General features: G+C 41.4%; 1 protein-coding gene across 1 annotated transcript; it reads right to left on the minus strand.

Moving 5' to 3' along the window:
• Positions 1 to 1,150: 1,150 nt before the first annotated feature.
• c16h21orf91 (chromosome 16 C21orf91 homolog) lies at positions 1,151 to 13,400 on the minus strand. Its single transcript, XM_054756021.1, has 5 exons — positions 13,258 to 13,400; positions 11,805 to 11,950; positions 5,167 to 5,673; positions 4,006 to 4,068; positions 1,151 to 3,900 (listed from the first exon to the last, which is right to left on the minus strand). The coding sequence occupies exons 2-5, from the start codon at positions 11,929 to 11,931 to the stop codon at positions 3,719 to 3,721; spliced, it is 879 nt and encodes a 292-aa protein (XP_054611996.1). The 5' UTR covers positions 11,932 to 11,950; positions 13,258 to 13,400; the 3' UTR covers positions 1,151 to 3,718.
• Positions 13,401 to 13,799: the final 399 nt, after the last annotated feature.

The following is a 13,799-nucleotide window of genomic DNA, read 5'->3' on the forward strand; positions in this document are numbered from 1 at the left end:
CTGCAGGTGCACAGATAGCCGCAGGGTGTCACGTGACGTATGGTCAACTTCAAGTAGATACGGTAGCGCCATCTGGCGGAAAAAAACGAGCATTGCTGATGTGACTATCCACTACCAGTGATTGAATGATGGCTCACGGTGTTAAAGGTGCACAGGAAGGTGCGATATAGAATCCAAAATAATAACAAGAAGAATGAGAATACTACTAATATTTTTAATGTAAAAAAAGTACGTTATATCCAATGTGTATTATTTAAATTGATTAATTTACACCTCAATGAACAGCTACAAAAATATATTAGAATATCTTACAATGTTTCTCACAAAATAATCGCCTCTTAGAGCGTCATAGCCCCGCCTCTTCCTCTGCTCAGTGTGGACACAGAGACGCCGCCACACATCTTGTCCATTGACATTCGCTTTCAACAGAAAAAAAGACTGACGGAAAAAAATCGTCTCACAATTGGTTCCCAACGCAAAACGGCTGATATCGTTCATTTCAAAGAGCCGACTCTTAGAGCTGATTCGTTCGCGACCGACTCATCAGTCGGTCAGTAGCTGCAGCGAGTTTGCCCTTTCGGTCCGCAGTTGCCGCAGAGCAGAGTGAAACACCGCTGCCAGTGCCGAGTCAAAAAAAAAAAAGAAAGGTGAGAGAAGAGAGGGAAACGAAAAGGGTGTCAATATGTGACCCTTTTTTGGTAGCCCGCCAGTCTGTGTTGGGGGAATGAACCTGCTAGCTTATTGTCCACAATGAAATAAGCTAGGCGAGTGTTAGCAAGTTGTGTTAGCCTACATCTCACTCCTTTTTAACTAACAGCTAATCGGTGCAGGTAAATGTTTAGCATGGAGCCAAGAATTTCTGGCGCCACCCCTGACTCCTACGCAGGGGCGTTGGGTAATCTGGGGAATTTCCGGCTTCACTTTCACTTTTCTTTTGTGTCCCCCCAAGCGCAGCTTCTGCAGTGCAATATAGCAAATTGATCATACCACCAGAGGGCGCAAACAGTAAAAATAATGGCGTCAGCATTTTTTGTATGCGATAATGTTCAACAATTTTTCCAGAAAGAGGCAATGTAGTATTTAATTATGGTCTCAGGGGAAAAATACTTGGGACAATTCAAATGTTGACTAGAAGAGACATTTGGTTGGCTTTGTAATATTTAATACGTCAACGTGGTTACGACCTGGCTTTCATGGAGTAAATTGGAAGGCTTACAGTGGACAAACTCTACAGTGTCTGAGGAGCAGCACTTTGTGGTGTTATCATATACAAATCGTGGACAAATCAAGTACAAAAATTTCCCCTTGTGGGACTAATGAAGGCATATCTTATCTTACAGTAGATCCTGCTTTTCGTGGGGTTTACGTTCCGGTACCACCAGCGAATGGGGGAAATCTCTTCGGAATTGATACGCCAATAAAAACGTCTATTTTTGGCACATAGCTCACTCCTACTCCTCCAAACACCCATGCTAGCTTGGCGTTGACGCTCTCTTTAGGATCACCATTTGCAGTAAGAGTGACTGTTGTAAATTGTTAGATTACAAAATGCACAGGTCCTCACCACTAAAGAAAGATAAAAGTTGATGAGCAGATGGAAGTGGAGTCACCGTGTAGTAACTACATAACTTTCACCTGCGATCTACTGTACCTGGGGTGTCCAAACTTCTTCCACTGAGGACCGCAGACTGAAAAATCAATGGATGCGGGAGGTAGCACTGCTATTTTTATTATATAAAAATATGTATACTGTATGAACATTAAAAATGTTATATATTCAAATACAAAGCTTTGTGTTATTTGTATCAACATTTCAGCTTTGTCTCAATGTCTGTGCCTTTTCACCCTGCTTTTTGTAAAATTTTATTTCAATGTGCCGAGGGCCAATAAAAAACAAAAAAACAAGCTGTGGGCCGCAAATGGGCGCACTTTGGACACCCCTGCATTGTACTAAAATCGATCTTTATTAAATAGATTCTGTATTTATAAACCAAATATATTCATAGTTAGAGCATAGAAAACGTGTTTACAACCTTCCAAATATGGTTAACATCATTAGAGCCCTCTAGACATCAAGTAACACCCCTATAGTTGCCTTTACACTTGTATTACCCGATATAGTAGACATAATAATGGAAAATATAGACTGACACGTTAGCATTGGGGAAGTTCCTTGCTGTTGTACCAGTTTCTGGACAGTTCTTCCTGCTGTGACTGTTGTCTCATCAATGTAACATAATGTGACATTACTGACACCTAGTGACCAGTGCAGAGAACTACATATCACGTCTGTTTGAATGAGTCTTCTACATGACTTATATTCTATTGCTTGATAGTGCTTAATTTAAGCCAAAAACGTGTCAAATCTGCATATTTTTGACAAAAAAATAATAAAACAGCGATTATTTATGATTGATTTTGAACCACCACGATAGAGCGAAGCGGTGAAATTCGAAGCACAGAGTGGCGAGGCACATATAACTTAAAAGTAAATGCAGCTGTTTGCTGTAAAAAAAAAATGTTTTATTTTATTGAAATATCTTCCTAAAACTAAAAAGCACAAATCACACCAGCTTGTGTCAGGAAGAACAAGATCACGCAACACAAAACGAGAAAGAACAAAAGTCAAGTATAAAGAAACGTAACCGATACTTGCATCTTCAGTAGACGATTTCTGCTGAACAAAAGGCATTGATGTGCACAGCCATTTTTTTTCCTACAATATACAAAAATACACAGCATCCACATTTAAAGCATCCAAAAAAATCTGCATTCGTAACAGCAGTCTGAACCCCCAAGCACGTGAACACACAAAATCCACATTTAAAATAGAGCCTAACCCCAAAAAAGGTCAAATGAATCCAATCTCTTACAAAGAGAGAATAAACGCTAACAAATTTAGAATTGTTTAAAAAGGAAAACCCAGTCAAAGCTAGTATTTGTGCAGCCAACAGGGCCTCCTCTGAGAAACTTATTTGATTTAAAAAGGCTTCAACACTGACAGCCTTTGCTTGCATAGTTCTTGTTTAAAAACGGGCTCCTATTGCAAATTCTCCAACATCTCCACGCTAAAAATAAGCTTAAGGACAAACAAAGTTGAGTACTGCAGGCAGCTTCACGTTCAGGGAATTCATCTCCATTCTTGAAGCCCATGCGAAACATGTTCACACGTTTGATGTTGCTTGTATTTCTTCTGAAGCCGTGCACCTCTGGCACTTGTGCTTGTCGGTTATCGTGATTGATTGTTGTGATCTAACTAATTGCCTTCAAGTCCTTTTGGGTGTGTTGCGTTTTCAGGCTTAAACTTCGGCCATTTTTGTTGCAATATGTACATTCGCCTCTTATGTACACCGGAGAATGGTGGCAGCTTCCAGAAATGACTCCGGAGCAGTTTGATCGCCGCAAAAAATGGGAGATTAATGCTGCCGGTAGCTCAGTATGACCGACAACGCATATCCAAGCACGAGTATGATGATTAGAAACAGAAATCTGTTGAAAATATTGTAGAGGAAACCATAAAAACTGAATACACATGCCTTTTCCAAGCCTGCTTTAGCGTGTGTTTTAGAAGCACAACGTATCGTCTACAGGGCCACAGATGTTGGAACCCAGCACTAATAGTTGTATTCTTACCACAACTATGCACATGTGGCAATTCTCCCCGCCCCCCGTGTTATTGCAGCAAACGTGTATAAAAGTGTCCCAAAGACGTACAGTGTCACTCCACAGGGCCGCCGCTGCTGCTACCGCTGCTGGCCTTGACCCCCGCCCTGCTGATGTGCAGCCAGGGCAGCTTGGCGCAGTTCTTGAAGAGCTGCTCAATGGCGACGTGACGCACGTGCAGCTCGGACGCCAGCGAGTCTTTCTCCTGCACGGCCGCCGTCAGCTGCTCGAAGACGTCTGCGGAGGGACAAATTGTACGGTTCTGGGATCCGCTCGCTTTGCCGAGCGCGTTTCTCCGGGAGGCCAGAGTAAAAGACACACGTGACAGGTCAGAGCACTTACTTTGAATCTGCTTGAGAAGCTGGGCGTTCAACTGATGGAGCTCATCTGTAGACATTCTGGTCACTAAAAGAAATAAAAAGGTTGACTCGTACCGTCTTAAACATTGAAAAAAAATATTCAACAGTTTGTAAACCATCGATGGAAGTACAGCCATCCCTCGCCACTTCGCACTTCCAATTCCGCAGCTTCACTCTGTCACAGCTTTTTACGCCTAAACGGAGATTGGAACCCAGATCTTCCCGACATTACAGTAGCAAGACCGCGAGAATCAGCCCGCGGAATTTGAACTGCGAAGTGGCGAGGGACGGCTGCATGTCGTAATAATATAGCATACATGTACGACGCCGTCAGTGCAAGACGGTGGCGGCCTGTGTCGCTGCGGAAGCGCTAGCTTCAACGGTCAACTTTGTTACAGCCAAGTGAACACAAGGTAATACACGATCATAAGTTGTTACTGGAATGACAACGGGCAAGCAGTGGGGACGATGCAGGCCTGAAAGTTTTGTGCCTTTGTACAAATCAGCGGAATCAATTTCTAATGCACACACGTCAATGATCAGTTGCACAAATTTGTCTTAGGAAATCTGAGGTGGTTCATGACATGTTTTGTGAAGGGATAGTTAATTAAATACAAAACATATTCCTAACGTACTTGAACCAAGGGGAAACATGGACTGGATTGTTATTTATTAGGGGTGCAATGATTCACGGTTCGGTCCGATACGTTTGTGTTACAGTCTGATATTTTTTTCAATACAAGAAATAAATTACCTTGCCTTTTTTAATTGGAATTTTATTGAAATTGTCAACACTTTTTTTCCAGCATGGTATGAACGCAGGAGGCGGAGCACAGTGGCTCTGTGCTTGACCATGCAGCCTAAGCCAGAGTAGTCGATCGCAGATACACTGAAGTTGATCAAATAAATATGAAACTGCGTATTGTTCGATACGGGGGTCACGGTTCGGTACGCATGCGTGTTGAACGGTTCGATACAGATACACGTATTGTTACCCCCCTATTATTTATAGGTAATTATGCAATGCTTGCCCTGAACTAAAATGGGTTTGACGTCAATTTGCGTACATTTACAGACGGAAGAAAGTGAAAGTTCCATCACAGGGTGGGTAAATACAAATACCACACGAATGAGATGCACTCACATTCATCCCTGCTGTGGCCCTGATGTCTGCACTTTGTTTGCCCTCCTGCTGTTGGCGGATTACGGATCTGTAGAGTTTTCCTTCCGCCACTGGACCAAACGTCTCCCGGCGAGTTCTGCAGAAGCCTCAGCTCCTGGGCCGCATGGCACCCAAACATCCCAATGGCATAGCCGGGCAGCCGCGTTGCTTCGCCCGGCTCCCAGCAGGGGGTGTAGCGGGGCACCTGGGCTTCCGACTGGGGCAGCAGCTTGCAGTCACTCTGCTGGCTGTAACAAAGGAGCCTGGTTCCGCGTCTGCTGAGGCCGTTTGTGGGGACATTGTCTTTGTTCTGGGCGTACTGGATGATGCGGTGGAGTTTCTGGCTGAGGGCCAGCTTCATGCCCTCGTAGGCACTGCGGGAGACCTTGGACTGTGACAGCTTCTGGTTGGCAATGAGGTGGCACTTCTCAAAGCAGTCTCGGTGACCGCGCAGTGACTTTGAATGCAACAGGGTAGTAGAGGAGACACCTGTAATCACAGTGAGGCACTTAGAATGACAGTAATGCATCTGTGGCGATGGGCAGTTATGCACATAGTTGCATCATCGGCCACGAGACACAAACTTTGAGGCCATGTCCACACGAATGTGGATATTTTTAAAAAGTCCAACATCATCTCACATTTTTAAACCTCAGTTAACAACAGAACATGAAGCTATTGACTAACGGGTGTTTGTTTCATTTCGCAGAGCCTCTTTTACACGCATGAGCAATTCAAAATAACATTCATAATGTTTCCTGGGCTCCATGCGAGTGTGCACTGATATTAAAGATAACATTCGCGTCACTGTACATTCATCTGATGTCTCGCTATATTGATCAGCGCAACAGATGTGTCATAACGCGCGACCGAGTCAGGCTTCTGATGGGCCAAAAATGTGCATGACAGCCGGTGAAAATGTATTTACGTGGTGTGTGTGTGTGTGTGTGTGTGTGTGTATGGTGTGTTAAGAAGTTGTTAAGTTACTAAGCCATCTACTCTGCTGAGTTGCCACAACAAGCTACACAGATAATAACCATTAAGTGTTCATGAGTGAGGGTGAACTGGTTTTTATTTTGTTTTTAAGTAGCGCTAGTTCTCTCTGTGGTGGGCCAAATTAGTATGAATGGAAGCTAAAACTGGCGGGTTGACCCACTGCCATCTCTCTGTGAAAGCTGCTTATGTGGTGGATTAGTGTGGCCTCCAGATCGCAGCCATAACAGACCAACACAATCTCAATGTCAACAAAGTATAAGAAAAACCAGAATAGATGAAGGTCCTAAACAACCAAAGCACAGGAAGAATGAACATGAAATGCCGGATGCACTTTTTTTGTTCCTCTCGTTTGTTTATTGTGTTACTGCAGGTTGCCTTCATTGTGTCGCACTGATAGAGACTGTTGCCAGCGCAGCTACTGAACACCTGAACAACTGAACTGAACTGTACCGCCTCTGGTGGGAAACTTGGCTTCTCATGCGGCAAGAAGCTGTTGGGCTGTTAAGAGTCCAGTCTAGACCTGGAACGCTGTTCAAAGAATAATATACCAACATACGCTCTGAGTCAATCACGGTAGAATTTGATCGGCATTGCTGCAGGAAAAAATGAAAATCAGTTTAGTAGCCCTGGGATGAGCATATTTGAAAGGCACAGCAAAACCTATTTTAGGGTCAAATCCTATGCCCGCCTTCTTACATAGCAGAGGAGCCCAAAGTACATACAAAGTACATTTGCAGTAATCAGAAGTAATTTAACATGAAAAACTCAAAATAAGAAAAAAGTTGGAATCTAGCAAAAAAAACGTCATGATACGAGGAAAAACGTCATTTTAGTAGCATAAAGTTGAAATATTAAAGAAATAAATATAGGATTTTTTAAAGTTGTAATAGTATGAGAAAAAACAACTAAAGTTGTGATTTTTGGAAAATGAGGTTAGATAAAAAGTCATAAAATTATGGGAATAAAGCCCTAATGTTAGAAGAAGAAAGTTGAAATAGTTGGAAAATGTTAAAAAAAAAATGTAAAAAAGGATGTATAATAATTCCATTTTTACTTCACTAGATGAAGTTTGGTACGGGGCCAGACAGTGCAGATCTCAAAACAGGGTTTGGGTCATTACACAACTGTGTAGAGAGATCTATTCTTAGCTTTGCATATTTACAGTTTGACCTTTTCAGTCAAAGGATTAGTCTGGTGGGGGAACCAGATGAAGATTTCTATATATGCATGCTTGTGTGTGTGTGTGTGTGTGTGTGTGTGTGTGTGTGTGTGTGTGTGTGCGTGTTCTGCCTTCTGAATGGCTAATGAACCTGCAGATGCCTTACCAACAGCTGTTACAGTTCAAACAATCCCAGTCTATAAAACACACACACACACACACACAAATCACCGCTTGCCTAGTGAGAAGAACTATTGGCCCATAACCAGGGCAGCGCATCACCAGCCAAAGACCTCACTCCAACTAAGCAGCTTAGCACTACTTGTCTTTTATGGCTGCCTGCGCGCGCACACACACACGCACGCGCACACACCATTCACTGGAGGAGAAGGTACATTGTTGAGCTGCAACTGTGAGAGACATACGCCACCACCACTGACAACGGAGCTACAGTATATTTTTGTGCTCTTTAAAAACTGGCTCAAGATTTACTGAAGTGTCATTGTCCATTACTGTCATTGTGCATTTCATATTTCCATTCAGAAACACTTGAATTTACTTTTCGTCGGACAGGAAACGAATGGGGCAAAATGTGCCGTTTCAGCAATAGACAGACACTATGGCTATCTTCCACCCATAACCAATGAGGAGGGGACCCCCCCACCCCACCTCACCCCGCCCCAGCCCAGCCAGTGAATAATACAATGCCTGCATTAAAACACAGATGAAGTCATCTTCTGACAACAGATACAGCCAAACCTCAGTTAGATTTCGCCCCAGTTAGCGTGTTTTTCGCTAACACATACAAAATGTATGTACATTATGTACAAATTTGTGTACATTTTCCGGATAGCATACAATACGGTGTTGTGCTATTATTAATACACCGTGTGAGTCCAACTGTTTTCTTAATGTATTTTTATCACAAAAATCCTTGTGAGCAGCCTGTTAGCTTGCTTGAACCGGGAATCAGCTCCGTCACCCGTCTATGATGTCATCAGTGGTTGACTCTGTAGTTCTTTGCTCACTAACACAGTAACGCTTCAAGTATACTGTATATATTAATAATAATAGTAACACTTTTTTTTATAGTTTTACAATTATTGTTTTACGTTTTTTGCGCGAGAGGCAAAAAGTGTTGATGATGCAATTGCACACTAAAAGATGTCACTTATAAAGCAGTTTTAAGCCACCAAAACTGCCACAAGGTGGCAGAAGTGCATTTGATGAGAGCTCAGCGTGGGTCTGTTACATGTAAAAACACACTTGACAGCAAGGTGGAAGTGTAAGAGCATGGAAGAGTGTAGCATGCAGAAGGTTATGAATGCACACATGCGCGTGCACATGCACGGTTTAGTTCCAAATGTGAAATTGTAAATAGTTCATGGTGTTATATCTGTAAATAAATTGTTATTTTGATGTAAAACAACCCTTTATTGTATTGTTTATGTTGTGGTATAGTTGTTAATAATATTTGTAATATTAGTGTCAAAGTGAAATGTATGCTTGAAATGTATCTTTTCACAAAAATGTCTACTGCTGATGACAAAAGAACAGGTAGGCTTTGGTCGGTTCCATGTTTATATAGCCATAGAACACAATATTCTGTGTGAAAAGTGTGGAAAGTCACTGAAGAGGTTGTCTTTTGTCTTGGGATTGAATGAGTTAAAATACATTTTAAAAAACTTGCCAGATGGCAGTTATGTGCTTACGTTCCCTCAGTACGTCCCATGTGTTCATCTACGTGAGAAGGCAACAGACAAGTTCACTTTTCTTTAGCTGATGAGTCACCAAACTTTACTCACTTTTTCAAGAGAACGTATATCACTTTCTCTAAGGAGACTTTGGATGAGAGAGTACATTGGTGGAGTCCTTGCAGGACTTCTAGGTAGCGTGTAGGTGGGCTCCGAGAGCGAGCGAGAGAGAGAGAGAGAGAGAGAGAGAGAGAGAGAGAGAGAGAGAGAGAGAGAGAGAGACCAGCCTGCGAACCCGGTGTCGTCCACCGCTGACAAAGTCTGGTCAACTAGTCTGATGAATTCAATTATTTTTCAGGTTATTGTTTAGCTTTATGACTGTCTCACACACACACACACACACACACACACACACACACACACACAGGCGAGTGTTGTGTACAATGGCGCTGTCATCCCCAACCATGCATTTCTAGTTACAGCTGACCTGTAGCACAAAAGCATCGTGAATTGTGAAGAACTCGCTGCCAATGAACGGCCTGTTTAGAGCAGCCGTAGGGCAGTGATGAGAATCAGCTGGAGACGCGTCATTCTGGCATCGCGTGCCCGACCGGTAAACATGAGCGAGCCTCAGCAGGATGTATGGAAGCAGATAAAAGGTACGCTGCTGTGGTTAGCTGAGCCTGGTAAGGAACGCCGGCCAAATTCAATATTGACAATCATGAACGTTAGGTCAAAACCGACTTATTTGAAAATATGCTGTTAAATGTAAACACCACATGACAGCACTACGAGTCATCTGACATTGCAACATCAATTTACACCAATTTACTGAGTACCTTCCACCTCCCCTGGCAGACGGGACCTATAAATCTTTCATATGAATTCAGATGCATGCACTTCTGCTGACAACAAGAATGATATAGAATTCTGTGCGCTATTAGTGAGCTACAGTACGTCATGTTTATTACTGTCGCCCTAATGCTGCATGGAACACAGACACGAGTGCAGCAAAGCGCCTGCAGAGATCAGTGCCCTTTTGATTTCACATTTTCTCCTCCTTCAAATGGGCCACTCGTTAATTAAGAGCCGGAGAGTTCAAACACGCTCTTGAGTTTGAGCGGCACATCAAACACGGGGGACAGCGGCGTTTGTGGAGAAGGCTTGGCTCTTATCGAGACATGACACTTATTTTAATGCTGGGCCAACGTTACTGATGTGGACAAAGCGGAAGCCAACCACATGAGACATCAACAAACCTTTAAATTAAAGAGGCACTTGGAAGGGGTGCCCAAACTCGTTGCCGCTAAAAAAAAAAAAAACTACAAAAAGAAGCGGTTTTGATGTAAAATGTACATATGCTAAGAAATTATATACATATACTGTATATACATATATATATATATTTCAAGAAAATCTGCATCTCAGCTTTGTGATATAAGTGAAAAAGCATATTATTAGTATGAACTTCGCTCTTTGCTCGTTTTTCCCCCCATTTTTTGCTGTTTTTGTTTTTTTTTTTACTTTCCAAACATTTCAACCTCCTTCTTAAATAACATTTGTAAATGTTCCTTGCAATATTATGACTTTATTCCCATAATATTTTGACTTTCTCCACAACCTACATTTTCCAAAAATTACCACTTTATTTTTTTATTTTTTTTAATCATGTATTTTTTCTTTAATATTTTAACTGTACGCTACTAAATGACACCATTTTTCCCTCACAATATTACAAGTTGATCCTTTTCCCCCATTTCTGCCTTCTTCTTATACAATTTGTTCTCATAATTATGACTTGATCCCCATAATATTTTGACTTTATTCTAGTAAGGTTATAACTTTTTACGCATCCTAATTAAAAAAAATGACAACTTTATTTATCGTTTTGGTTTCCATAATATTACAACTTAAAAAAACCCACCTTTCTTTAATATTTCAACTTTATGCCATTATATTTGTTGTCATATTACGTTATTCTTATAAAATTACGATTTATAGATTAGAACTTTTTTCTCTTCATATTTTGACTTTAATCTGGTAAAATGACTGCTATTTTTTTGTGTCAAATTCTATTTCTGGAACATGTTAAAAAAAAAAAAACAGCTGTGGGCCGCAAATGGTCCTTGGGCCACACTTTGGACACCCCTGTCCTAGATGATTATACAAATGAGAGAATGACATCATCTATCCCCCCCCCCCCCCCCCCCCCCAACCCACCACCATAAATAGGCAGTGAGGTGTTTACATGCATTTAAAAAAAAAAAGGTGCTTTCATCCGCACTCCTGTAGGAATTCTTTCTTTCTTTCTTTCTTTTTTTAAAGCATGTAAACGTGGGGAAGAGACTGCAGGCCGCCATATGGACTACACCGGAAATTCACCCTTTTGGGGGTCCCTACACCTCCCAAAACAAATGAAAATGTTTATATATGAGAATACGGTAAAGTGCACACATTTTTGTAATAATGATTAATAGCAGCCTTTTACGTTGTCAATGGAGAATATTCTCAGGTCCCTTCATTCATGGTACGACAAGGGTTGGTCCAATGCTACAAGTTGATATTTGTAAATTGATTATTTTAATCACTCGGTTGTGGATCTGCCCTGATAATCACTCATCTAATCAAATCACATCCCTTTGAACCACATTCGAATGAACTCATGAGCTGGCTCGAGCTGCCCACCCCAAGTAGGACGGTCCTGAAAGAGTGTTCATCAGTCCGTGCTATATCTGCCGCGGTTTTTTAAATATCTCAAATACCGCCCCTACCTTCAATGCTGAGTTCGAAGCAAACATGGCAGAAAGATAAGGTTCCTGTATCGGTCTCCAGCTTGCAGACGCTGCAGATATTGTCGTCAGTGAGATCAATGTTCACAAACTGCTCCTCTTCATCCATGGTGCTTCCCGTAACACAACTGTCAAATGGAGAACACGGTTCAATACCACAGAAGAATCAGAGAGAATCATCTTCATTTGCATTTTTGCAGTGAACAATACAGTAAAACAGCTTTAATAACACACAGTACACACATACAGTCGTCCCTCGCCACTTCGCCGTTTGAATTTTGCAACTTTACTATCACGTTCTTTCAAAAACAAATTCATAAATCATGCTGCTTCATGGTTGAATACGGCTTATTATTAGTAAAACAACATGCATATTGAAGCATAAAATGGCTAAAGGAATTAAAATACAAATATAAGGCATTCAGAAGACACTGAATGGTACAGTATGTAGTCTTCTACACTGACCACTAGGTGTCAGTAATGTTACTGTAATGTTCGGCAAGACGCCCCAGCACTAGACTTCAATGTGGGAATAACAGGCTTTTATTGCAGGTTTGAATTATCTCACTGCTCTAATAATGTTAAAAAAAATATTTAGAAGGTGGTTGACAGATTTTCTATGCTGTAACTACAAAACCATTCCATTTATAAATAAGGACTCCTACTTCGTGGGTCTGGTACCAATTTACCGTGATAAATGAGGGACTACTCTGCTACTTTTCATGTTTTTGCCAGGTTATTTGATGTACACACAGACATATGCTATAATACTACATAAGGCTGATTATCAAACCTCAACCTAGAAAAAAAAGCACTTTATTTACTTTTTACAGCACTATAACTTCGACAGGACAAGGACATTGTACCCCTAAAGGTAAAAGAACAACTTTAGGGATTAACTCAAATATTGGAAATGTAGGATATGGCCTCTTTAAAGAACTACGACCTGTAACAGGAGCTTTAAATATTTCAATTGCGTTTAGTTAGAAATACATAGGCGCTACGGTCGCAGCTATCATATTAGTAGAGTACCTTCAAACTTTAGCTTCACTCAATCTAGTGAAATTATGTTAAGACTCAGTAGTAGTGAGATAATGATGCCAGATTGCCTGAGACATCGAAAAAGAGCTCCAGTTGATTTAAGTAAGTAGCGCCACGCGTTGCTCCACCGTTTGGATTAGCATAAACGTCGCTTATCCCGATTACCGTCAAGGCATATTCCGTGTTAATTGCAAAGTGTTATGTGGTCTATAAAACAACGCGACTTGTGTATGAACCGGCGAAACAATTTCGTGCTAACAATAAGTTAAGCTAACAGTAGCTAAACTAGCATCCCCATAAGTGTTTTCATCTGCCTGATTCGTGCCCGTTATTCGGCGTTCACACAACACAAATATGTCCCGTTACGGCAAGTCTCGACGTGTCGACAACTCACCTTATCTTAAAAAGACTTCCCTGTGTGTCGCGTTTATGGCAACCTCGGTTCTCGTTCACTCGAGTGGGCGACCAAACATCACGTACCCACAAGCACGCGTCACGGCAAATCCCATAACACCGAAAAAAGAAACCTCTGGTTCCTCTCTGGAATGTTCCACTTGTTCGCGGAAGGGGTGCGAGAACCACGCACAGTTTCTTCGTATAACGTTTTGCGTACTCTCGTAAACAAACAAGTAGTAATATAAACAAGAATTGCCGTAAACATGAACATACGGCCTCGTGAATGGCATCGCACTAACCATCACTTATCACCATAATCTTGAATACACCCCCAAATATGTAACATAGTATGTTCCAGAGAGGGAGGAAATTTGCCAGTTTGTTGGCCGCTAGTTGCCAAAAGTAATATATAAAATAATAATATGTGTTATTATAATATTCATTTTATATGTAAGTATAGAGGTTGAGTGTTGAGTTATGTGCTCTCATTCTCAATGTTATTTTTGCACTAGTTTCAAGTCGTACTGTGTGCTACTTATA

The sequence above is a fragment of the Dunckerocampus dactyliophorus genome, chromosome 16 (genome assembly GCF_027744805.1).
Source record: "Dunckerocampus dactyliophorus isolate RoL2022-P2 chromosome 16, RoL_Ddac_1.1, whole genome shotgun sequence".
Lineage (NCBI taxonomy): Eukaryota > Metazoa > Chordata > Actinopteri > Syngnathiformes > Syngnathidae > Dunckerocampus > Dunckerocampus dactyliophorus.